At 44.2% G+C, this 27,835-nt stretch overlaps 2 protein-coding genes across 3 annotated transcripts in view; one reads left to right on the top strand and one right to left on the bottom strand.

Moving 5' to 3' along the window:
* slc8a1b (solute carrier family 8 member 1b) overlaps window positions 1-22,507 on the top strand; it is an 80,173-nt gene extending 57,666 nt beyond the window's left edge. For both annotated transcript variants that reach the window (XM_062401439.1, XM_062401437.1), the window contains exons 6-11: window positions 6,102-6,247; window positions 8,603-8,702; window positions 15,617-15,802; window positions 16,044-16,133; window positions 19,763-19,866; window positions 20,058-22,507. In XM_062401439.1, coding sequence (XP_062257423.1) covers window positions 6,102-6,247; window positions 8,603-8,702; window positions 15,617-15,802; window positions 16,044-16,133; window positions 19,763-19,866; window positions 20,058-20,330 — 899 coding nt within the window. In that variant the 3' untranslated portion in view covers window positions 20,331-22,507. The remainder of the gene's footprint in view (window positions 1-6,101; window positions 6,248-8,602; window positions 8,703-15,616; window positions 15,803-16,043; window positions 16,134-19,762; window positions 19,867-20,057) is intronic.
* Window positions 1-27,835, bottom strand: part of LOC133966542 (basement membrane-specific heparan sulfate proteoglycan core protein-like) — a 298,590-nt gene that overhangs the window by 194,633 nt on the left and 76,122 nt on the right. The window lies entirely within an intron of this gene.

A 27,835-nucleotide genomic window follows, 5' to 3' on the forward strand; every position in this document is an offset into this window, starting at 1 on the left:
AAAAGGACAAAGCCCCCCCCCCCCCTATAAGTGAGGCCAAAGTGTCTTGATCACCCCCTGATGGCAGGCAGCACTCATAGGCCTCCTCCATGTTAGTGGATGGGGCACGGATCAACATTAAAACTCAAAGTTAGTCTAGAATAAATGTTTCCTAAAGACGGTTTCTGTCTTTATAGGAATCACTCCACGTTACTGACAGGAATACAATATGACTTATTAACATGTTTATTGTATAGATAGATAATAGTTAGATAGATAGATAGAAGATAGATAGAGAGATAGATAGATAGAGATAGAGATAGATAGATAGATAGATAGATAGATAGAGAGATAGATAGATAGATAGATAGATAGATAGATAGAAGATAGATAGATAGATAGATAGAGATAGATAGATAGATAGATAGATAGATAGAGAGATAGAAGATAGATAGATAGATAGATAGATAGAAGATAGATAGATAGATAGATAGATAGATAGATAAATAGATAGTTAATAGGTAGATAGATAGATAGATAGATAGATAGATAGTTAATAGATAGATAGATAGATAGATAGATAGATAGATAGTTAGATAGTTAATAGGTAGTTAGATAGATAGATAGATAGATAGATAGATAGATAGATAGATAGATAGATAGATGTATAGATAGATAGATGGAATGATAGATAAGCTTCACTAATATAAAACCCATGGCAGTGTCCCTCCTCCCTCACAGATGATCCCTGGTAGCACCGTTTTATGAGAAGAGAAGAAGAAGCTCTTGATTTTCTTTTCCATTAACCTATTTCATTCATGCTCTTCTATTTCGGGCCGAGTTCTCGCCCATGTCCTAGAATGTCTTTCAGCAGCCTCCGAAGAGCAGGTGTGACCTTGCTCTGGTGTGTTTGCGCAGCTGAAGCCTGATATTTGGTATTTGCAGTTGGAGACAGATCCTCGGTCTTTGGGCGGTTGTTGTTGTTGTTGTTGTTGTTGTTGTTGTTGCTGAGTGTATTTCTCTTCTTTTAAGAAACAGAGATGCATCTTGGACTCACTTCCCCGTTTGTAGAAGCTCCTGCCTGTTGCGACTTTGTGTGATGCTGGTGCAGAGGAGCCTCAGGGGTCGGGGGGGGGGCAGGGGAGAGTTCACCCGCAGCAGTGGACCTCCGACTGTCATGTTGGGGGGGTGCAGCGTGAGGGAGGAACAGCGCTGAGAGGGAAAGCAACTAAAAACACAGGCGCCCTGCAGAGGGTGGCGACCCGTGTGTCCTCACACGCAGGACGACAATGTCCAACACGCAGAGACACGTCAATACAGCAACACACATCACAAAATGTGACCACACGCATGAACTAACGTATCTGTGTGTGACTGTGTGTGACAGATACTGTCTGGCAGCAGTGTCCTCTCCTCCTTCCTTGTGTCCTCTCGCTGTCTTTTGTGTGTGTGTGTGTGTGTATCACTACATAAACATGTGTGTTGGTTATGTAACAGTACAAACCTGCTCATTAACGCTGTCATTACCCACGAGACATTGTGTGTTCATCACTCCAACAGACGTCACTTCACCATGTTCACCTCCAGTCTCTTCATCAGCTCCTATACACTGTTTATTCTGTGTATATATATATATATGCTGTGTACTGTATATGTATACTGTGTGTATATATATACATGCATATACACATATACATGATTATACAAGAGTAAACAACATTAGTGACATGTTTTAAAGACGAGTTGTGTAATGGTATCATTAACTTTGCCATTAAGCAAATCACCAAACATTGTAAATGATTGTTTTTATTATAGGAATATGCAGATGTAAGCATCACATTAGTCATGATTCATGGGAGTTAATATCCTCGTTGAGTGATTTTAGCAGTAAATAAATCCGAAGATGATGAGACAGAGGAAGATTAGATCAGTTTAGATAAGATAACTTTTCATTAGATTGTGTTGTGTTTAGATTTTCTAGAGCTGAACCAAGACAATTTCCAATCATCTTTGTTGATATGACAATAAGGAGCAGGAATCTTCTCCTCCTCGTCTCATCCACTTTCACTTCCTCTTCATCCCTAACCCCTCTTGCCTCTGCTCCTCTTCATCTCTTTTCTTTACCTTATTAACATCTTTCCCTTTACTCATCCACCCTTCATCATCCTCTCCTCATCCACATCTTGAGTTTGTGTAAATATTTCCTCTCTTCTTTTCCTCTTCACTCGTTACCTAACATCTTCTCTCTCTTCTCTGTCCTCAACCCTTTGTCTTCATTACACCATCCTCTCCTCTTCCTCTCCTCCCCTCCCCTCACCTCTCGTCTCCTCCTCTCTGGAGGACAAATAGGACGAGTTAAAAACCTGTCAAGTCTTTAAAAGTTCCCCTTGTCCTCTCTCCTCTTCCTCCTGTGAGACAGTGTAACAGCAGCTTCTTCCTCTTCCTCTCGTCTCCTGCTGTACTGTTTAATCCTGTCAAAGGTCAGGTCGTCTCCTGTCTCCCCTCCTGTCTTCTTCCTCCCTCCATCTGCTCATCACCTCCTCGACACAGGGCAGAGGTTTATCCCTCCGCTCCTCCTCTTCTCTTTATTCATTGGCAGGCTGCAGAGACCCCCCCCCCCTCCCCTCCATCTTACATGTACAAATCCTCTGCTCCATCCTCGTCTCTTCTCTGTTGGTAGTTCGGCGTCTTTCCTTCCTTCCTCCTCAGCCTTTGTCCTCCACCCATGTCCTCCCTCCTTCCCCTCGTCTTTCCGTCACCTTCCATCCCCTCTGTGGAAACGGGGACTTTATCAAAAGCATGACAAGGTGTGAAATACCACACACACACTCACACACATCTGTCAGCTCGTATTGAACAATGTTGGAGCAGACGGAGATAAAGACACAGTTTCCTGCAAACTGAGACTTCAACAAGGCACGAGCTGGAAAGACGTCCTGGGAATCAGAGAGAGGACAAGATGAAACAGACGATACTTAAAACATGTTCCTAATTGAATTAAAACTAATGAGGACTAATGGAGGAGAGACGCTACAGGTGCTCCTCATGAACTCACTACACAAAGAACCACGGAGAATTAAATTGACTTATTATGATGTGAAGTGAATAAACACTGAGCTTCTTTTGTTGTTGTTTGCTCATTAGAGCTGAAAGTGAATCAGTGAATTAGTGAAGAGGAATATGAGTCAGAGATTTAAAGAAAGAGGTTGAAATGAGAGCAGATGAAAGAGAGAATAAAGAGTGATAAAGGTTATGATACATAACCTTTATCACTCAGTGCACAGATTTTCAAAATAAATGCAGGAAGAAGGGCCCTGATGTAAAAGCAAATTCAATTCTCCTGTGATGTTGGATTCTCAGACTTCAGTGATATTTCTCTGGATAATGAACCGAGCTGAGAGAAGTTCACCAGAATCAATCAGGATGATGAATGGTTCAGGGACTGACGGAACCAGCTTCTTCCCTCGTGACATTAACGTCTGTCAGGTCCATTTACACACACACATGTTCTTCAGCCCCGTGATGTAACATTAACCATCACAACTAAAGGCCTCAGTCCAACCCTTACCCTTTGAAAGGTGAGGTCTGTACCCGTGCACAGTTCTGAGACTGAACATTAAGATGGACGACGCGTCTCCGACCAGAACGCTTCACATCCGCACACAGACATCTTGTTCTTTTGGAGCCTGAGTCTGCAAACTGAAATCAGGGGATTGAACCCACGGTGTCGTCAGTCTCAGCTGTCGATGTTTCACCAGATTTATAATATTAATACGTTATTAAAACCAGATTTGAAACCACCTAAAACGACAGAAACCATCTTTAACATGTCCACGTCCCAACCACTAACACGGAGGAGGTGGGTTTAGGACCAACACTGCAGGCAGCCACCAGGGGCCCATAGTAAACGTAATAGTCAGACACACACATAAACACACATATATACACACACAGGGGCGTGTAGCTAACAAGCACACTGCAGGGTCGTCCTCTTCCCACGTGAGGGTTGGTGCAGGCTGTTAATGGAGCTCATTAAATCACAATTACATGGTGTGTAATGGGCTGTGTTGTACTGGTGTGTGAATCCCATTCAGTGTTAATTGGAGTGAGTGAACGAGAGTGTTGAAGGGCGAGTGATGTGCGATTCCCAGCAGTCGGTCCAAGTGAACATGTGTGTGAGGTTTGTAAAACACACAACAGGAAGTAGCTGCTCACTGTGGTTATATTAGTGAATGAGTGAACCAGTTCACCACAGTCACACCAGTAGCTCAGTGCTACTGGACCTGAAGCTTCATGAGAAAGATCTTCACTTCATGTTGGAGTTTTTATTTGAGTCAACAGGTTTGATCTGTTAGTCAAATTTACATCGGACTCTATATGTGAATTATGTTTTATATATTTATAATTTGGCGTAACCTTTGGGGAGCCGTTAGTCGTCCATCTTTATTTACAGTGTATGGTTTGATAATATTTGTTTGTATACAAACATAACTTCAATAGAGGCTGTAGAAGAAAAAAACCTGCTATTAAATATCAGCTGGAGTTATTATCGACTCGTCTTAACAATGTGTCACCTACAAGACGTTTGTCTCTGCTGCAGCAGCCTCTGGTGCTGTGTGTGTCTGTGTGTGTGTATCTGTGTGTCTGTGTGTGTGTGTGACCCATAAGCTCCACAAAGTAACTCAACCACAAAGTAACTAACCCTAACCCTAACCCTAACCCTAACCCTAACCCTAACCCTAACCCTAACCCTAACCCTAACAAATGACCAATGAGCTGGTGCAGACCCACAATGCACTGCACTGTAATGAAAGGCAATAGCATGGATAACCATCCCCCCCCCCCCATGGATATTTCAATCTCGGCCTTTCTCCCTCTCACTCGCTCTCTCTTTGATCCCAGCAGTGAGTTCACACTCAACAGTGAATTTCAATCATGGACTCACACACACACAGACACACACAGACACACACCCCATAAAGAAATGGAGAGAAGACGAAAAGAGGAGGGGAGGAGGGGGTTGTGGCAGATAGAGGGATATGAGGTGATGGAGGAACTGGAAGTATATTTTATTATAACACATATTAATACTCTGAACTGTGTGAACTGAATTTAAATGAATTGACAGATTAATTCACCAGGTGCCAAACGTCAGAATTACAAGTCTCTTCTTTTACTTTTACATTTCATTGTCTCATCTTTTATCAAGAGACTTTACTAAAGCGTGTTGATCGCCACCTGGTGGCTGGCTGCAGTACAGGATGTAAACCCCGCCTCCACCGTAAGATGTAGGTTTACTGTTAGTTAAGGTGGTTCTCATCACAGACGGGTGTAGTTTCTGGTAAGTTTGGTTTTAATTAGTTATTTATACAAAGAAACATTGTGAAACGTGTCGATTGACAGCCGAGACTGAATTACGATAGGTTGAACGCGTGTGTGGGCGGGACTTTGCTGAGGCTCCACCCCCTGATCAGACACGGCGTCCGTCTTTATAAACAAACTGCTTGACATGATTCTAATTAATCTGTTCAGTTTAATAATCCACTGTGTTGACGTCCAAATACAATCAGACAAAATCAGGTGTGTTAAACACCAGTGGTTGGTTTATATTGTATTTAATAAAGAAGGGGGGGCACTGTAATACTAAGGTTATGAAACTACAGTGGGCAGATGGGTAACTGTCACTACACATAAAAATTAAAAATGTACCCACACAGCTGGGTCCACAGCACTTGACTCAAATTGACAGTTACTGTCCCAGCAGGACGGAGCTCGTCTCCACATTTAGAACAAAGTCCCACCAGTCACATTGATCAAATTAACAAGATCACACACACACACACACACACACAAACACACTAACACACAGTGTGAGAGTGGCAGGGAATGTCTGCATGGTTTCTTTGCTCTCACTGATCACTTCCAGTGAACCAGCCTCAGCATGTCTGTCAGCTTCTCACACTTCACGTCCTCTGACGTTAGAACCCTCAGAGAAGCTGCAGCTCTGGAAACACTGACGGTGTCTCTGCTGGAGCTTCAGTCCAATTAGATCTCCAACCTTCACCTGGACCTGCCGTCCGGCCGCTCTCCCCTGGTGACGCCGCTGCTTGTTGTGTTTTCAGAAGACCAGCCGAAGGAAGAGGAGGAGGAGGAGGAAGCGCTGACAGGGAAAGACGATGAAGAGCGGCGTATCGCTGAGATGGGCCGGCCCATGCTGGGAGACCACGTCAAGCTGGAGATCATCATCGAGGAGTCGTACGAGTTCAAGGTGAGAGACCAGCTGAGCGGAGGAGGATCCACGATGACAGACTGTTGTGCAGTCGTGTTAGTGTTAAAGTCGTATTGTTTATGTATTTTAATGACACTTTTACACCTTCATTACTGTGGATATTTAATTTCCCTAACGATCTCCATTTGAGTGACTTCAAACTGTGTGTGTGTGTGTGTGTGTGTGTGTGTGTGTGTGTGTGTTGACGAGATCATTAGTGTGAACAGGAACTTATTGAAACACTGAATGAATAATGACAATAGGACAATTTCTCTCCCCAAACAAAATCAGCTCTTACCGATAATAACCTTTAATTTGCATGTTACTGATGCAGAAATTAAAACAACACAACAACACAAAACCACCTCCTATCACACATTACACACATGCAGGCTTTCTGATACATGATTGTGTAATTGTTGTGTGTCGTCTCCTCGCTTTTCCCCTCTCCCGGGCAGTCTCTTAAGATCAGCGTAGATGTAACGTAATTACCATCACTGCTACATTGTGTGTGTGTGTTAGTGTGTTTGTGTGTGTGTGTGTTTGTGTGTTAATGCATGTTACTGGCTGCCGCTCCACCTACACACTCACTGTAGACAGACAGTTAATAACACCCAGTAATAGCTCGCCACTTGACAGGACGCTGCTCTTTGTCAAGTAGTTTTGTTCATTAAAGTTGGTGTGTGTGTGTGTGTGTGTGTGTGTGTGTGTGTGTGTAGCGCTGTGAGAGTCTGATATAACAGATCGAGGGAGAAACTGAAAAGTTATGTTAAATTCATAAATGTGGCACTTTGAAGTTGAACCTTTTCCTTTCAAAGTAAAATGAAAACACAAGTCGGTTCCTCTGAATGAAATCAGACAGATGTGGAAACAGAAGATTTCTTTAGATCTCATCTCACACGTGTGTGTGTGTGTGTGTGTGTGTGTGTGTGTGTGTCTGTCTGTTGGAGTCGAGTTGTAACATCATTTTCCTCTCACACGTTCACGTCTTTGCTCCAGTTCACGCGTCTCAGGACCAATTCTCCTCAATCATCGTCTTTCCACCGACTTAGAAATGCTCTGCTTCTGAAATTCACCAGAGGGTTATAAGACAGACACACACACAGACACACACACAGACACACACACACACACACAGAGAGGAGTTATAAGTCGATCACTGTCATAGAAACAGATTCTCCTCTGACTACGACATGTCTACTAAACGTTGTAAGATTCTGAAGTTGTTACTCATCATTGTGTATTTGTGTGTAACAAGTGATGTTGACAGAACGAGTGTGTGTTCCCCACTCACACCTGATGTTTACGTCCTGATTGACCCACACTGGGTAAAATCAACACAATTTGAGCTTCACCAACAAAAAGGAGGATCATCTGCTGATAGAGCAGAGACGTGGGAGGGAGGTGTGTCCTCGGAGGAACTGTCACTCGAGGGAGAAAGACGGATCGTCAGTGGAGGGGGAGAAGGAGATTTATCTTGGTGCATTGGATTATGGGTAATTATCAGGTCCGTGGCCCTCAGCCGGGTCTTCACTGGGGGCGACAGCACCACATACTGGTTGTACTGCAGAAACACGCCCACACCAGTCCATGTGAGTCTGAAGGGATGATCTCAGGGGGAAGAGGAGAGTTAACTAAACTCTCCACGTTCAGGAGACAGTGTTTACCCCCCCGAGCTCCACTCAACACAATTAGACCCAGTTCCCTGTGAAGTGGAGAGAAGACGAGGAGCCATCCCCACTGCTTCACTAATTACACAGTGTGTGTGTGTGAGAGTGTGTGTGTACACAACTGAGTGTGTGTGTCATCTCAATCTTCATCGTTTCTTTTGAAGAAAACAGCAAAGACTCAAATACTGGGAATGAAGGAGACAGGAAAGGAAACAAGGAATGAGGATCTGAGGTATCAGCCAGGGAGTTTAGGATGAAACCTCCTGTAGATGAATGAAACTGTCCTTCACTCATTCTGTGAAGTTATTAATATTCACAAACCTCATGATCAATTCTTTGCAGCCAAACATTCAAAGCAGTTTGTGGAGATTGAATAGTTTGTGGATGGATTCTGGGAAATGCATAGAAAAGACTTTGATAGAATGGTGCAGTCATGAGTTATAATGTAATTGAATATTTCATTCCTATAAATTTAGATATGAGTTGGACCAGTGTGTGTGTGTGTGTGTGTGTGTGTGTGTGTGTGACTCTGAGTGGAATAAGATGCATTTCACCTACAATGTCATGTGAAGGGGGTTTTGTATTTGTCGTTATTAAAGGTGAGGTTATTAAACCATATTACATCTTGCTGTGAATAAACCGATGTCTCATATTCAGCTGTTCTGATCCGTGTGTGTTTCGTCAGAACACCGTGGACAAGCTGATCAAGAAGACCAACCTGGCTCTGCTGGTGGGAACCAACAGCTGGAGAGACCAGTTCATAGAGGCCATCACTGTGAGCGCAGGTAAGGCCAGTGTGTGTCTGTGTGAGTCTGTGTGTGTTTGTGTGTTTACCCGAATGCAGACTGGTTTGGTTTGATGGTTTGATGCAGACCAACATTGACCAGTTGTGATATTATATTGAAGATGACTGTGTGTGTGTGTGTGTGTGTGTTGTTACTTCAGCTGCTTCTGCTGAACATCAACACAACCTCCTCCCTCATCTCCATTCAGTCAGGGACTCACAACTGTGTGTGTGTCCTCCAGTGGATGGTTTGCTCAGCAACCTCGTATCATACAGGAGGTTTGGAAGTAGAGCTGATTTATAACTCTTACAGAAAACTGTGTCTGGCTTATTTCTCACAGCTCAAACTAACATCAGAATATTAAAGACACTGTCGTGAATCTCTCATGCAGGTGAGACGTTGTAACCACTGTTAAATCAGGACAACACTGTTTGAATGGAGACAGAAGCAGATATTAATTATGAATTATTACCTGGACAAACAAAGTCTCCTCATCTGCTGCTGTTACCATCTTTGAAACTGTATTTCTGTTAGAGCACTGTTTGTCTGTAGTCCGCTCAAACACTGCTCCTTAAAATAACTTCATCCTGTGTGTGTGTGTGTGTGGGTGTCTGTACAGTGTGTGTGTGTGTGTGTATAGTGTGTGCGTCTGTTTGTGCTTCATCCTGTCAGCCAGCCTTTGTTGGCGAGCCGATGCCGGTAATGAAAAGGCCTGTCTCCACTCTCTTATCTGGGATTAGCTTGTCGAGGCTGAGTGGTGTGTGTGTTTTTGTTTGTGTATGCATGTGTGTGTGTGTGTGGTTAAAACGCAGGGTGTACAACTTCCACTGAAGAACAGGTTTTATTGTAAGACACACTCTCAGTGATTGGATGCTTACACGTCCCAGTGGGAGGTGATTGGTTAGACAAACATCAGCTGTGGAAACAACATGGTCCTCGTCTCTGTTTGTTAGAAGAAGAACGAGAGACGATGTTCTGTGGAACTTATAATACATCGTCTGTAGTGTGTGTGTCTGTGGTTGTGTAAGTGATTGGGAGTTGACTTCATGTGGAGATAGGAGGATGGATGTAGATCAGGGATCTGAAATCAATTGGACTTGATTGCACTACGTTGAAATTGGGTTCATGACCACTAAGCCCCCCCCCCACACACACACACACACACACACACACACACACACACACACGCACACGCACACGCACACACACACACTGCTCCTTTAAGCTGCATTCACAAAGATAACGTTTATTAAATGAAAGACTCCACTATTCTCACAACCTTGGTCCTTTCACTTTCTTTACTCACTCTGCCCTTTATCGCACTAACTCCTTTCTCCCACCCACACACACACACACACACACACACACACAAACACACACACACACTCTGCCTCCATCTACCTCCCCCACTTAAAGGGAGGTCACACACTAATTACATCTCCTGTGGATCACAAACATGTTGAAGCCATGATGGAGGCAAAGAGGAGGAGAATGATGGATCCAGGATGGATGGATGGATGGATGGATGGATGGACGGATGGATGGAGATAAAGAAAATGGGTGAAAAAGAGGGACAAACAGCAGGAGAGGGAGAATGGAAAAGCAGAAAAAGAAATGAAACATTTTGATCATTTTATTAAGAAAAATTGGCAAAATGGCTCCAACTGCTGGGACCTGGAAGGTGGGAGAGGAAAGAGAGGAAGACGAGGATGAGGAGCAGCTCTCCTCTCCACAGATAAGACTGATAACCTCAGACATCTGTTCTCAGAGGTCTTTGCCATGGTTGGACGCAGCATGTGGACTTGACACACAAACAGACACAGACACACACACACACACTTCTTTTGTTCAGACTGAGTGCACATGGAGCCACACACACTCCTACACAATGAGCCCGAAAGGAGACATGCTGTAACTTGGCAGCTTAAACTCAGCGTGCTGCTCCGGGGCCCGAGCCGGTGTCACTGATACAGTCGTGGATTTAATACACTGTGATAAGCCGACTAATCTTAACTCTGTCCCTCTTCCTCTCCTCCCTCCCTCCCTCCCTCTGTCATCCTCCCTCTCTTATATCCTCTCAAACGTATAAGATAAGAATCCAGATTCATATTCAAAGGAGCCTCAGATATTCCCTGGTCTTGACCGGAGACATTTAGAATCTCTCGTTGTGTCTCTCGGCCGTGTTCTGGTTTCTGAAGTGATCGAGATGTGAGTGTTTGGAGAAACCCTCCAGAGATGATTTCCCCCTCACACGTGTCCAAAGGTCTGTGGTTGTCTTATCGGTCCATCACTTCAATCAGTGGAAGACTGGAGGCGTCCATGAGAGGACAGTTAAAAGCTTCAGAGGCTCCTCGGCCACATCACAATACCAGTTTGGCACTGGTGCTGACGTGCACGTATGTGCGCGCACACACGGCCACCAACAACTGCCGTGACATTCATTTCAAAGTAAGAGACCTGCATTTAGTCAGCCACTGCAGCCCTCTGAAATGTCAGCGTGCCGTTGTGTTGCATATGCACACTGACCCATTTCCCTCTTGTGTGTCTTTTTGTGTTGGTTACGTGCCTGATGTTGACTCGTCTCCAGCTATAACTCACAGAGAGGCAGGGAGGGATTGTGTGTTTGTTGATGTGTGGTCCTGCACGTGTGTGACCTTCTCAAACACTGACGAGTTTACTGAGCAGATTGATGGAGTTGAATTCTGAATGTGTTTTATTCCTCAAGAGCATCACGTGTTTATCTCACTGAGTTTGACTGTGTGTGCTAAACGGCTGCAGGAAAGAAGCTACGCACCTTAAAGGTTAAATCTGGAGGAGGTGTTGTTATCATTATACTTTATTTTGTAGGAATAGAGAAACCACACAGAATGAGACTGGTGAGAAAACAGACCTTAGATCAGATGGTAAAAACCTGCATATGATGACTTGGTAGTGACTATGAAGAATCCTCCACTATTACAATATTTGTATCTTATGAGGCTGTGTCAGATTATTGATCTCATGGATCAAACTATCAGTTCTAGTGCTACGTCTTGTGCAAGGCGTCTGACGTCAGATGGTATTGATGTGCAGGTCTCACAGCTCAGCTGATGATTCTTCACCCGTGTCACAGATTCTAAGCGTGTCAGAGGATCCTGGCCAACCATTACCTAACACACATAGGTGACTGGGAATAGTCGACTGGGAAGGCGATGCCAGCGACCCTCCCAGTCACTGAGCTTATCAACGGGCTGACATTAGGTCTGATCCCAGGATTAGGGAGGAAGATGGTCGGCTGAGCAAAGCCCCTGAATATGACACAGTAGACAGGCGTCAATTTCAATTTCTGTAAACCATAACGATCTCTCCCTGATCCTGAATCAGTTTGTAATCGCACAACCTTATCTCAGGCTGATGATGAAATGTTGTGGTGTTTATTTAACACATAGAAATGGAATGAAAATAATACACAAGTGCACGTCTGGGTAGGTTTTTTTATATGTTCGTTTCAACTCTTTACAATAAGAAAGATAATTTATTTGTGCGATTCTCGTGATGTGTAATTTTATTAGTTTAAAGCCATATCTGATATTTAAAGAACTTAGTGTAAGAGGACAGGCACAAGCAATATGGAGAGAATGAAACTCAATGGAAAGGAAATCAAGGGAGAGAGAGAGAGAGAGAGAGAGAGAGATTGTTAGGATAGAGTGAGAGAAAATGTGAAGGAAAGAGAGAGAGATTGATGTTCAACCACTACACACTCCACTGCCCTATAATTACCACAATGTGTGTGTGTGTGTGTGTGTGTGTGTGTGTGTGTGTGTGTGTGTGTGCATGTGTTAGTGTGTCTATGTGTGTGTGTGTGTTAATCATGGGGTTAGTAGTTCCGGTATGGACAGAACTGATGTCCCTCACCGGGTCAGGTACCATGGAGCCATGGATAAAGAGTATTGAGTATTGTGTGTGTGTGTGTGTGTGGACATGTTTTGAGAAAAGCAGGAGGGGGGGGGGGGATAAAAGACCAACCAGGCTCTGAAGATGTGTCTCAGATTTATTTCTGATGCTCATTCCTGTGACTCCGATGCAACCGCCTGTGTAAATAACTGTTGGAAGAAGCAGGGATGAGTGACAGGCTGCGTCCCTCCGCTGCGTGGGGGGGATATTACCCACAGTGCACCGGGGGCGTCAACAGTATGTGTGTGTGTGTAGTGCACAAGAGTTCCCATAGGCTTGTATGCTCACTGTCCTGGTGACACTGTGGGTCAGCGGAAAACATGTTCGCAGCTGCAGATGAGAAACGTTGTTTTATTGTCTCTTTGGATTTGATTCTTTATTAATTACCCTTTGATTTGTGATATTATGTTTATGAGGCAGCGCTTGTTGATGTGTATTTAAATTGTTCTTTTATCTAATCTCTATATATCTTTGCATGGAGACCAGCCACAGCTCATAAATACAAACTAGAATATTTCTCTCTCTCTCACACACACACACACACACACACACACACACACACAGAATAAAGGGATGACACTGAAAATGGCATTTAGAAAGTGACAGAAGGTTTTAGAGGGATGAGGACGATTTAAAGAGAAGAAGCATGAAAGGTCTCAGAGAATATTCAGTTTCATAAAAAGCCACATCAGCAAAATACGACGCAAGATGAAAGGGGAGAGAAGTAATAAATGAGTTCTGGAGAATCACTTTATCAATGTTACGACTGAAGGACGATAAAGAGACCAAGAGGAGAGAGAGAGGGGGAGAGCGAGAGGGGGAGAGACAAAATCAGGTATGAAAAAGATAAATAGAGAAGAAGGGATGAGGGAGAAAGACATAGAGAGAGAGAGAGAGAGAGAGAGAGAGAGAGAGAGAGAGAGAGAGAGAGAGAGAGAGAGAGAGATGTCTCTTTCCAGTCATGGTTCACTGTGGTACGGAAAAAGTGACACAATGCAGGTACAGGCTCTTTTATAATTCATCAGCAAGTGTGTGTGTGTGTGTGTGTTTGTGTGTGTCTGCGTGTGTGTGTGTGTCTGTGTGTGTGTAACCCCTGCTCTCTGCACTGACCTTCTTCTTCTGTTCATTTAAAGTTGATGATTTGATTTGTTCCGAGCGTGAAAAGGAACTCGTTTATTTTTAATCACATCCTACACGCTACATGAGCCCTGAGGACGTTCGTTGATCTTTGTGTTAACTCGTGCTAGCGTCCAGTAACTGCACGAGACCAAGACTGCCAGTAACATTACAACAGGAGGTCAGCAAAGTGTGGACAGACACACAAACTGTCTCCAAGCAGCGTGGTTATAAATCAGGCTGAGGACAACTTTCTGCTGATGTCTCATTCTCCTGTCCTCGACTGTGTTCCATCCCAGAAAGGACATATTTCAAAAGACTAATTTATTCATCTGGGAAACTGAAGTGTGAGAGAGAGAGAGAGAGAGAGAGAGGGAGAGAGAGAGAGAGAGAGAGTGTCTCAAATATGGATCTTATTTAAGTTCCAGTTTCTACATTTTCAATTTCTTCACAGTAAACATGTTAAGGGTGAATTATCCAGTGAATAAAGATAAATGTGTTTACTGGTTTAACATAAAACCTAAAGATAAGGGAGGACACAAACTGGTCTTTGGACACTCGTGGACCAGCTTCCAGTCGAGTCATCACTTGCCGTCCTAACGAGCTCCAGAAAGTCCGTCTCCTCGTCTGGAGCCTCCTCAGTGAAGGAGCCTGGAGATGGTCAGATGGCTGCTGGGGGGGGATCTCAGAGGCTGAGATCCCCCCCCAGCAGCCTTTATATTGAGATAATAATAAAAGTCTTTAGTTATTTTTATATCTTTTTATTTCGAAATAGTTCAAGAGAGACCACTACAAATGAGCAATGTTATGGACATTGATGGAGTTTTAAATTTGAATGTGTCTAGTTACAAGGATTAATAAATCACATTACATCTTTCTTTCAACCAAAAAGGCTCTGCGCTGGTCAGGGGGTACAGGTGGCGTGTGCCAGGTTGGGTCAAACCATCGGTATGGGGGAGACTCCGATTTTTTAGGATAATTAAATTGAAAAGCTTACTGAATATAAAATTTAGTTCATGAACTTACACTTATATTTTATTGAATATTTGTTAAATAACTATTTTTCAAGGATTTTTGAATGGATGCTAATTTTAAATATATAAAAAATCTCAAGTACCCCCTGGAGTACCTTCAAGTACCCCCATTTGAGAATCACTGGTTTAGAGGATGAATTCACAGAGTCACCTCGAGCCCCAGAAGGGAAAACATGGCCGCCGCTTCAGGGAGACAAACAGTCCTACTTCAAACCAGGCCCAGCTCCCAGTGCAGATGCCTGATGGGTCAGCGTGTGATTAGAATGCATCGCCTGTTCTCACAAGGTCAGACGCTGGGTGAAGTCAGTAAGAGACCAGGGCTCTCACTGGTTTTCAGCCAGTCAGCGTGTTGCAGGTAATCTCCTTCACTCATTTAGAAACAGAGCAGAACCACAGCCGAGCACAGGAGCGCAGGGAATGCTAATGATGTGTGTGTCTGTGTGTGTGTGTGTGTGTGTGTGTGTGTCTGTGTGTTGCACTTTCACTGAGTGAAAAAAGTCATTTGAAATTCATTATTCAACTATTCCCCCGTGTTCTGTAGACATACGAGAATCAACACACACACACACACACACACACAAGCACATACACAACAAAGCCATACAGGACGTTGTTGGCTGTTGTTCACGTCCTGAGGCTATGATTACACTTTGATACTGACATGACACACACACACACACAACCACACACACACACACACAACATCATCTCTCACCATGAGCTCCTCTTTCCCAGGAGGGTGGAGCTGATCGGGTCAAATCGATGGCAGATTAACCAGCTGCTCGATCAGAACTCCACCTTTGACCTTTGACCTTCCTCTCTAACCTGCAGGTGAGGACGATGACGACGACGAGTGCGGCGAGGAGAAGCTGCCGTCCTGTTTCGACTACGTCATGCACTTCCTCACCGTGTTCTGGAAGGTTCTGTTCGCCTTCGTGCCGCCCACAGACTACTGGAACGGCTGGGCCTGCTTCGTCGTGTCCATCTGCATGATCGGCCTGCTCACCGGCCTCATCGGTACGACCAGTTCACCAGTTCACCAGTTCACCAGTTCACCAGTTCACTTTGAACACCATAACAATCACATCTGAGTCGAGCACTTCGTAGAACGCTAGTGGAAATTGTTGTTAAAAACATAACCTCCTCGCTGGAGGTCATTACAGAATTATTTAGATAAAATGTAAAAACGTTTGTAAAAGATGTTTTTCATTTGTCAAGTCTTCCATCGCTCACGCTCTCTCCTGCTCTCTCGCTCCAGGGGACCTCGCCTCCTCTTTCGGCTGCACCGTCGGCCTGAAGGACTCCGTCACGGCCGTGGTCTTCGTTGCTTTGGGAACCTCTGTTCCAGGTGAGTGTGTGAGCACAAACACTACATGTTCATGCTTTATATTAAATATCCTGCTGCGTTCTGCCAGCTTCAATCGAAGACCTGTCTCTCTCCTAAAGGCCTTCATGACCATGAACCACCCAGAGATGTTCACTCTAGAGATGAATGTGTGTTACTCACTGATCCACTTCAGGGTTCATACTTTGACATTTTCAATTCTTTGCTTTGGTTTTTAGAAGCTTTATTCACCTCATTTCTTTTCTAGTGTCTAAAGTGACTCACTGTTTATGGAATTATCTTCAAGTTAGTGTTCCTTTAAAAAAACTGTCAGATGAAATGAATCAGCCGTGGTTTATAGTATATAATGTAAAAAGAAGGAAAGTTAAAGTTAAAGTGAAATGTGTTCAAAACTGACTGGATCATCAGATCTCTTTATCGTGACCAGTTTCTAAATGTGCTTTGGGTGTAATAATCACTTAACTGCAGAATCCTGTTTGCAGTGAGCCTCCTCTGGTTAGATTCAGACATTATACAGAACCAGTGGTTTTCAGAACCAGTGCCAGTGGTTTTCAGAACCAGTGGTTTCCAGTCTGTGTATTTGTATGTGTAGGATTGTGTTAGAGGAAGCAGCTCTGCAGACAGCAGCATGAATCATCCTCTGAACGTGGAGCAGGAACAACGACTGCAACAGCTGCTTAAATGGGTTTTAACCTTGGCCCCAGTCTACTGACTCCCACACACACACACACACACACACACACACACACACACACACACACACACGTACAAACATAGGTTTCCCACACATGCTTATAATCACACACACACACACCTATGCTGTGGCCACCGGGTGTTATTACCATAGGGCTGTTTGTCATGTCAGACTCCAGCGGAACACAGAAAGATGCTCATACACACACACACGCACACACAGACTCACAACCACAATGTGTGTAGCTGCCGGATGGAAACAAAGTGCTTCGGCCTTTCAGAGGCTCTCAGCCTTATTAACACAACCTCCCGCAGCCCACACACTCACACAAAGAATCCCACCTCCAGTTCTGTGGCTATTACAGTTAATAAAACCCATCCTGTGGTTCCATGATGATTAACCTCGTTCATCACAGTTACCCTGGTGAACGCACACACATGCACACCGAGAGGGAAGAGGAGGAACACACCCGGGGTGGAGCTCGTTAGAAACTTCAGCTTTCAGGCAGAAGAGCTGAGCTGCATCACTTAAAGTGTATTTAAAGAGTGACGGGTATCGACGAGGGAAAATCAATAAATACATTTAGACTCTTCAACCACCCAGGATCTGGAAGAACTCCGAGTCAGTGAGTCAGATTCACAGATAAAAGACCCAAACAACTCGTCTTTATTCAGTCACGGCAAACAGAAGCTGTCAGTGCCGAGCGACAGGTGAAGTGTGGGCGAGGGGCCGTGCACTGTGGGCGAGGGGCCGTGCACTACAGACACACACAATCCACAAAGCACAGGCAGAGACAGAAAAACAGCAAAGTGCATCCGGAGCTTTCAGGACCACAGGACAGTTCCAGAGCAGCAGGAGGCAGGACAGGACGTTCAGGGATCAAGGTTTCATCAAAGACGGATGTCAAACATGAGCTGGAACACGAGATCAAGACATCGTGGGTGGATCGATCCATAATCTAAATAACCACTCAACTCAATCATTATCAGAATATCCATTAACTATCAGATTTTTGGCTTTGGAAGGTTAATATGTTTTGATTAAACCTTGCTCAGATTCTGGTGACTCTAGTTTCTAACATAAATCACTATCAATATCATTTGTGACTGTTTTGTAGCATCTGCTGAATATTTGCCCTCTGACCTACATGTTGTTGTCACAAGAGCTAAAGGCCCAAAACAAAGATCCTCACATGTAGAAGGTCTGATTTCTATCAGTGGTGCACAGCAGGTCAAGCAAGAGATGACAGAGGATGGAGAGAGAGAGAGAGAGAGAGAGAGAGAGAGTGATTGATAGTGAAGCAGAAGAAAAGGGCAGTGAACTCTCGAGGGAGGCTGACATTCACATAAGGAGCTGCAGAGTGGAACCTGTTCCACACACAAACAACCACACACACACACAACCACACACACAACCACACACACACACACACACACACACACAACCACACACACAACAACCATGCACCAACCCACTCAATCAGACACACAAGCTCTCAAAGACTAATTGATGCACAAACACAAACACACACAGATACATATACACAAGCAGACACACAAACAGAGTCTGGTCACACACCCAGGTCAGCCCAGCAGGCTGCTCCTCGAGCTTTAAGGTGTTTGGGGAGATTTATCTTTTGGGGACTTGTTGGCACTTTTCCTCGTCCGTCCTCTCTGTCCTCATCTCGTCCTCTTGTCCACGGCCAGATCGGCCTCCACTTCAACAAAGCTCCCCCACCTCCTGTCCTCCTCCACCTCCCGTCCTCCTCCACCTCCCGTCCTCCTCCACTCCAGGTTTTTACCTCCTTCAGCTGCGTCCGACAGCTAAAGGCAAGAGGACAGAAGTCACTAATGGCGAGTGGACGGCCAGGACGTGAGCGAGGGAGAAAGAGGACTAACTGAGCATTGTGCTCTCAGCTCAGGGCCCATTGTTGGGACTTGGCTCAGAGTCCAAAGCTCCTTTCAGCTCGGTCAGGAGGAGCCTCCCATTGGAGCGGCTCAGCTTGGCAGACTTGAAACCGAGGGACATTTTGGGCCTGAAGCAACACAATGCTGATTAGTCGTCAGGCCAAGATTGGTTTGCCCCTGCAGACTGAGACTCATCCTCGTGAAGTAACTGATCTCAGACCAGATCGTTCCCGTGCTGGCTGCCAGCAACAGAACTCTGAAACAGGATTAAAGATCGTGGGTTCTAAATTTAAGGTTTTCAATCTAAATGTGCAAACAGGATTTGCACAGTGTTGTGTATTAATAGTTCTAAGTGTTCTGCATTTATGAAGCGCGTCCTTCAGTCCCAGTGTGGTTCCTCGTCACTGAAGATGTCAGCATGTCGAGATCTTGAGGTCAACAAGAGGGAATCTGTTTCTACGGTCACTCAGTAACACTGCACTGGTTTAATGAGAGTAATATAAGAATAGCTTGGACTGATGGTGGCAGAGGCAGAAAGGCCAAGTTGTCCTCAGAGTCCAGATGTCTTATTCCTCTGGTCATCAACTAGGTGGTCAGGAGAGGTTCTTAATAAGAATCCAGACTAACGTTGGTTCAGGAGAAAGGTCATTTTCTATTAGAGGACATTTTTCTGACATTTTGCCTTCATTGAGTATAATAATGAAATGAGCAGAGAGAATTAGGGAGGATATGCACCACAGGGCTCGGAATCGAACCTGTGGATTAGAGACGTCAAATTTCATGCCAACATGTTTATAACTACTAAAGTTATGTCATGTAAAAGTTCAACTGAGGTCGGGTTGGGACACAATGAAGTCGAGCTCAGTTTGATTCTTTGAGCCACATTCTGCTGTAAAACATCCTTTAACACTTCAACCTTTTAAAAGTCACTTAACAAAGACAGTGATGCTGCTGGTAATGTTTCTATGACCTTTGGATCTGTGGAGTTTCATGTGTTGACTGACTGGTCTGATCTCCCTCTCTTCACCCAGATACCTTTGCCAGTAAGGTGGCTGCCATCCAGGACCAGTATGCAGACGCCTCCATCGGTAATGTGACGGGCTCGAATGCTGTCAATGTGTTCCTGGGCATCGGGGTGAGTAGCCGCTCGTCCACAGATCCACTGACCGGTGTCAACACACTGTGGCTTCTCTTCCATGGACGTCATAAGTGTAAAAATATGTTGGTGCATGATTTCTGTGATTGAGGCAATGACTGGATATGAAGATGGATGACCCGTTATACCAATGTCACATCACTCACTTGGATGGTGTTGATGCTCCACAGGTGGCGTGGTCCATCGCAGCCATCTACCACCAAAGCAATGGGGACGAGTTCAGGGTGGACCCCGGCACGCTGGCCTTCTCCGTCACCCTCTTCACCATCTTTGCCTTTGTCGCCGTCGGCACCCTGATGTACCGACGGAGGCCGGAGATCGGTGGCGAGCTGGGCGGGCCCCGGACAGCGAAGGTCCTGACCACCATGCTGTTCTTCAGCCTGTGGCTCCTCTACATCCTCTTCTCCTCGCTGGAGGCCTACTGTCACATCACAGGCTTCTAAGACGACAAGGAGACGGTGGAGGGAAGGAGAGCATGGAAGGAGAAGCCAAGGGGAGGTGGGTGAAGGGATGGATTTGCAAATCAAGACTGTCTCATAGATCTATCACTCCCCCCCTTTACGCAATAGATTGAATGAGGGATGAATGGATGTACAGATGAAGGAATGGAGGACGCATTAAAGCATCTTAAAGCAGAATCTAAAGGAGTAAGGAGACGTTGAAGGATGACAGCAGACAGGAGAACCTTGGGATCAAGAGAAATGGCTCAGAAGATGGAACAATTGTTGGTAAATGAATAAACTAAGGAATACATGTTTTGTCTCAACCTATAAATCCAAACCAATCAAGCTGTCTTGAACCCGCCCCCGTTCCAGAGATGAATCCGCAAAGTCACAAACACAGAGAGAAACACACAGCTGGTTCAACGTGATGAAATCAAAGTCTTGATAAAATGAGGAGCGAGACCATCGCAGCTGCGAGGAGGCGTGGCTTCAACAGCAGCGTTCACATTCATCCTCTGTCACATCCCGCTGCAGCGAGATGAGCCTGCATCAGTGGGCACATGCATGACCAGACCAAACTGAACACACAATCAGAAGAGGACGGACATATTGCCATAACTGTTTAATGACAACAAACTGTGAGCGTGCTGCTGTGTGACTGTGTGTGTCTGTGCTTGTGTGTCGTGGAAGAAGATGCTGAAGTACTGTGATGAAAAAAATAACTCATCGTTTCGCCGTCTCAGCATGAGACGAGCTTCTCGTACTCGAGGAACTTATTGACTCTCGCTGAAGAAACGCTGAGTAATGCTTTGTGGGGGGGGGGGGGGGGGGGGCATCACTAAGGTTAGAAATGTAAATAAGAGCTGGACCGCAGCTCCTCTACTTTCCATCTGAAGGTCCTGGTTCCGCCCTGCGCTCCTGAATGGGCCTTTTCTGTTGCTTTGTACTGTACATGTGATTTAAGGTCTAATTTTAATCGAGAAGGGGTTAGTGTGCTTTTACCTTTAATGAGGCCGCGTCTGAGAAGACACAAAATGGCCGCTCTACCGTTTAAAACTGTTAGAGAAGCTATTATCATTGCATAAATATCTAGGTTAATATTACGTGTGTTGTTTTTTATGTTTTTTTAAACTGTGGATTCCGTTACCTGGTTTTCCACCAAGGAGATCGGCACCATCCTCGTCGTCCATCATAACATTGCAATAGACTTCTTAACGTTAAGTCCCGCCCTCAGTGAAACGTCGTAGCCGCCTCTCGTCATCGTTTCTCTCACGTTGATGCCGATTTTCTATTGGTTCACTCGACAGCGTCGGTCATTATCCCAGTGTGTCTTAACCACCTCCCGCTGGCTGGTCAGTGGACCAATCAAAATCCTCAAGGGCTTTGTAAGAAACAACCACTGATCCCTTTTCCCGATCCCTGATTCATGATTCTTCGTACAGATCGACCCTCGCTGGGCGATTTAACAGGGACTCGTATTCCCCCGACCGTATACATCACTCGCTTCGTTGGTTGGAGTTTGCTTCGGTGTGGCTGTAAGAGAAAAATCTACAAAAAACAAGACGAGAAAATAAGTAATACAGCCTCATTTAGTGCAGACATTATCCAGAGTTACACAGATCAGTTATTGGTGGGAGAATTTCCCAGTTGATTACAAAGTCTGCTTATAAATCGCAATAAGCCTTATTCCAAATTAAACCATCCCCGCTATGGTTTTCCCCAGGCGGCCTCCACGACCTTTATATACAGGCCTTGGAAACCAACCGAGTATTGGCTTGTGCTGTGGAGGTAGTTTTACTAACCGCTAAGGGGCAAATACCGTTGTCTTACAGTAGCCCACAGCAACATAGGGTACATCTAGTCTTTATTTATGTCTTTTTATAAACTCAGAGGTTCAACAACCACTCGTACACTGAAATCCTGGTACAATCATTTCAATTGGCTGTTTGTTAGAGTACCCGCCCTCTGTGACCTGTCTTACGAAGTGAGTTCACCCACTGTACGTTGGGCTCTCGTGATATCTGACTCTTTATCCAGATTCTGTCAGGTTCAGAAGTAAATAGAGCGGCTATCCGTCCTATCCCTTCATTAACACACATTGTCTGGATACAGACCAAACAGCAGTACTACAGGAAACCATGGGAGGGCGGTGTAGTCCATAGTTCCAGCGAGACGTGAGGGAGGTTCCTGAAGGTTCCTCGTGATGAGAACATCTAGATTCTGCACTAGGCCCTCGAGTTTGGGCATCGATGGAACCTTGGTTAAAACAGACGCTTATCTCTTCTTACGTAAAAGTAGCATAATGAGCCTTGATGCTAATTAGTTGTGTAGCCGTGGTGATCTACACTGCAGAAAGTTGACTAAAGTGTAACTCACTTTATAAGACAGACCCACACAGATTCTAAAATGAGTTCCACGTAGTGTAAGTTATTAATTTGAGGTTTTAACAACTAGCTCTGTTTGTGTGTTCTGACCGGTTTGTGCATGAGGAGACAGGGTTCTTCTTCCTGTCTTGAAAATCAACTTGAAAATACAGTTCTGATAGTTCTGTTTTAATACAAAAGATACCAAACATGATCTCGAGTATCAGCCGGGTATCTTTGAAAACCAATATGTCCAACACTGGACGAGCTAGTAAACATGAATCAATACTGAAACACTGAGTATTTAACTTTCCAAATCAACCACATTTTAGTCCAAACTTCACTAACTGTCATTACCACAGGCTCTGAGTCACTGGCAGAGAAAAACAAACAATATTTCCACGTGCAGAACTTCAATCTTCAAGCCCACAGCAACTATCAGAGAGTTTACGCTTCAGACTGTTAACTGCTTTCCCTGTTCAGCCAAAATACCTAAATCTCAATGTTCTCAAACCTTACTGTATATGTAGGCATTCGAAAAGTCCATAGCTTAAATGGCACTACACTGTATGCATCTGAATTGGCCAGAATTTTCCTGCTGATGTTGTGTTTTTTTACTTGATGTATTATATGATAAGTAGTGTTTTAAAGGTCATCTGTAGAGTCAGTGGTCTGGGCTCGATTCCCCAGACAGCTTCAGCCCCGGTGAGAGAGCCGAGCTGAGCAGAGCCCTGGACCGGAGCAGTTCGGCAAATCCCGACTAAGAGGAAGATAACTTTAAATTCTGTTGCACAGAATCGTGCACTTGGGACGCGAGAACCACTCCGGGACGACCGATAGAAATTGTCAGTGTCCCAGCAAAACATAAACTAAATTTGAAACTTGGCCGATCTAAAAAATTCGAACAACAAATTTCTAAATGCTGCAAATGTCGAGCGTTTGTGGAGGAACTCTAGAACGAAATCACCCTTTGGCAGCCGAACATTAAGAATAAGTGAGACGTCCGATTTGCTTGCATTTGCCAAACACTGCACAACGTGTGGCTCTCCGTTAGAGTAGCTGTTCCCACGTGAAGGCCTTGGAGTGGCAGTTTACCCCTGTTTTGCCAAAGGGAAATCTTTCTATCACAATCTTAATATTTGCAGTCCGACCTGTGAAGGGTTTTATAACCAGTGGAACTTTCTTAAAACACCAAAAATTATTCATACTTCATATCCACTCTGAAAAGAGACAAACAGACGCCTTGCTATCGTTTAAGCGTTAACTAGAAAACCTTTCTATTTAAATTTGTATGCATTTGTCTCTTCACTGGCATGGGGCTGAAGGTTTATACACTGTAAAAAGTTAATGCTAGCTTGCGCAAAAAAAAGAAAAGAAGAAATAACGTAGAAGCAGATTGCATCATGAGTAACTCTAACAGGGTAAATATTATCTTAAATATGAATAAATCATGTTGGATTTACTTAAAATCGCCTGCTGCCTAATTCGTCAGAGTGAACTTGTTGAGGAAGTAAAAAGCTTCGCAGTTACGTAGTTGTTAGCATCAAGCTAGTTTGCTGCATAAGTTTTCAAGAAGCTAACTTTTCTTTTCCATTTATGGGAGTTAGCTCTTTCGCTACGCCAGCTTGGTTGCTCCACCTCTCTCCACCTTGACTTGAAGGCTAGTCTTACGCGACGCTAATGACGGGTTAGCCGTTCAAACTGTTCGTACCAAGTTGGGAAGTTTGTCACAATTGCTACGTTTGTTTTTCTAACTCGTCAAGGAAAGGAATTACAAATGCACTTCGATTTAGCTTCCTACCTTGGTTTGGACAGGTCAAAGGTCAGACAGGCCATTGCTGTACATACGGTTTTACACTAAGACCAAGCAAGTGTTTGACGAAGTGGGCGGGGTTTCAAATGACGGAAAAGCATTGCACTGGTTCTTTTCGCTTGCGTGAAACGGCTGCTGCGTCGTTTCCTTAACAAAAGTTGCTTCTGATGCTAACAGCAACAGAGATATTGTTGTTTTTTTGGACTCACAATAATAATGTTGTACCTGATGTAAGAAAAAAAAATACAATGGTGTTGAATCAGTTGTGTACCATTGGCGACGTTCTGATGTAAAGATTGATGATTGGTTCGTTGCCTCGTTCGCTTCTCGACCGACCGACTCGTCTGTGTGACAGACGGAGGAGCGACAGACAGAAGGACTGACAGAAGGACTGACAGAAAGACTGACGCCGGTGCAACTAACGTACTGTCGGGAAGAAGAAAAAGAGAAAACATTACCGGAGCTCTTCTCTCCCCTTAAAGTGAAGAGGGGGATGATAAAGAGAGGAAGAAGGAAAAAGATAAAAATTAAAGACAAAAAAAAAATGAAGTTACAGCCATACATTGATTTCTGGGTCAGCGAGACAGAAATGGACTCCTCCTGCCCAGCATGTGTATTGTTATAGTGTCTCTCTGTCCCTGTGTCTCTAACCCGTCTTTCCCTGCCGCCACATTAACCAATCGGGCGGCAAATCCTTTTTGTTCCGTCTTTCTCCTCCCAGATGCCCCTCCCCCTTTCCCGCCTCCTTCTGCCATGTTCTCCATATTTTGGAATGTCGATGTGCTACTTGTTGATACTGTGCATGAATGATAACATGTCTGTATATAGTTATAGAGAATCGTATCCCATTCCCCCTGGAGTTGACAAAAAAATGGTTTGAATGTTGTACAGATTCAGGCTTTTATTCTGTTCTCTGTTCTTTTATGTAAGTAGAGTTAACGACGGTGTGTTTTTAATTTAAAGGAAGACAATGACGTCTTCTCGTGTCGAGTAACTTGCACATGACTAATTAATGATTAATGAGGTTCTTTTTGGTAAAAAGGCAATATCTGCTGTTATTGATTGAGAGATGAGATTATATATCTTAAATAAATATTCTATAGGGGAGTTGCATGGGTTATTTGTACAAAAAAAGAATAATAATAGACACTGCTTGCTACTTCAAATGCTGTGGCTGTATTCTCAGAGAGAGGGCGAGGAATACTGTATGTACATCTAAAGGTTATTTTGTCATTTAAGAGATAATAATGATGATGATGAATATTGTGTATATACTGTACAGTGTTTAAAGTGAGGTGGACTCCATGGCCATCTGACCGTAGAGAGTTGATTCTACATATTTATTTAAAAGAAACTAAAACGCTCACTACACTCAAGAATGACATATATTGCCTTTTTGTTTAGAAGTTGTTTGCTTGTTTCTCTCTCTCTTTTCAATCTGTTCATTTATCCGTCTCCTTTCTTCCCTCCATCGCTGTGGGCGTAGATCAGATGGACTCTTGTCCGTCTGACGTCTGTCCGGCAGCTTCACACCTTCTTGTCGTTTATCCCTCTTTTGTTTTTCCATCTTCATCCCTCCATACTCACTCAAAGTATATCTGCTCCAGCGTTTGTCTGCACTCGAGTCCCGTGTGTTCGATTCCGAACATCCGTCATCTTTCCAAACCAAATTCCCTCTTCCTTCTGAATCCTCTCTTCCACTTCCTTCCCTCCTTCCCTCCATCCATCTCTCCCGTCTTTCTTTCCTCCCTCTCTCCTTCTTTCCACTCTCACAGGGTGAAGTCTGGAGTTTCATGTTTGTCGATATGATTTTGTGTGTTTTCTTTTTGAATGGAACAATAACCACAAATTAAAATGTTGGGTATAATGAAGAATTTATAATTTTTTGCCACTGTTGATTTTCTTTTTATTTGTTGTGTTTTTTAATTGATTTGTGTTGATCAACATCTGACAGGAGGAACGTTGTGTGTGTGTTGCCACTAACTGTGACTGCTCTCCATGGTACATGGTACTTCTGATGAAACCAATAAAATAAAGTTTGGGATACCGTGTTTCAGAGACCTTGTGAGTCCACTGCCTTTCTACAGAGTGTGTGTGTGTGTGTGTGTGTGTTTGTGTTTGTGTGATTGAATCTATAATGGAAAGCTTTAATGTAAAAGCTCAATTATTATGCAAATTTACACGTTAAATCTTCATTTGAATGGGAGTGGCCTCGAGCTCTCGTCTCGTCTTCCTCCCTCGTACAGACAAACAATTCATTTACTTCCATACGTTCAGGCTGATGGTGACAATGACATCTGTCTGAACAACATCTCATTTACTGGCGTCTTGTTCTGTCATCGTGTCGGAGACGCACACCGAGTGACGGCTGCATAGCTGCTGATTAATTGTCTATGAAAACATTAATATATGCATTGTGGTTTTGACGGCTGCTTTCCCTCTTTAACATTTACAATCAAGCCGTCTTTGTCTAAGAACGTTGGCTGGAGACGAATTATTTAATTTGTATTCATATAAAAGCTCATTTAACCTCTCAAAGAGAAGAACATTAGAGAACATGTAATGTTTGACGAATGTTCTAATTAAATCTGCTATCTGCGTCGCAGCAGATTCAAGTCGTGGTCATGAAGATCTCACTTCTGCTCAGCTGAGGTTCTGAGTGGCTCACGGTCCATCTCGTCATGTTTACAGTTTGATGAAGGTCATGTTCCTCTGCACCTCATGGAGCACAACGACACTGAAGGCTTTCCAAACAACACGTAGAGGATGCAGGTCAGAAGAGAGCCGTCACCTTCACGTCACAGCTGACCGACAGATGAGTGGCGTCTCCTCCTCCCATGATGCACTGGGACGGGTCGTGGTCGTTCTCTGTGAGCAGACTGATGGATTCTTCTGTTCCAGTTGGACCCTCTTCCTGTTCACAGGCAGGACTTTCTTCTTTAATTATGAACAAGTTTTGTATTCGTTCATTTGAAAGAAGAGAATGTGAAGAGATGTTCTTTGGTTCTTTTATTTGCCGCAGCGTGTGTCATGCTGGTTGTTGATTCTCTCGTGTTCAGGTGCTCGACTCTTTTCATTACCTGCCTTCTGCCGTTTCTCTCTGAAATCCCATTATTCTGTCTCTTCTGGTTTCCAGACAGCTTGGTGTGCGGAGGCCCTCCGCTCGCGGCCGAGCATGCTGGGAAATTAGTGTGGATTTACGACTGTGTATGTGCATGGCTGCTCCTGACTGCTGAGTAAAGCTCCGACTGTCAGAGAGTCTGCGCCGACTGTCAAACTACACACAACCACTTAGTGTCACACAACAGGAGCAGCTCTTTGTGTCAGCC

This window comes from Platichthys flesus, chromosome 12, assembly GCF_949316205.1.
Source record: "Platichthys flesus chromosome 12, fPlaFle2.1, whole genome shotgun sequence".
NCBI classification, from domain to species: Eukaryota; Metazoa; Chordata; class Actinopteri; order Pleuronectiformes; family Pleuronectidae; genus Platichthys; species Platichthys flesus.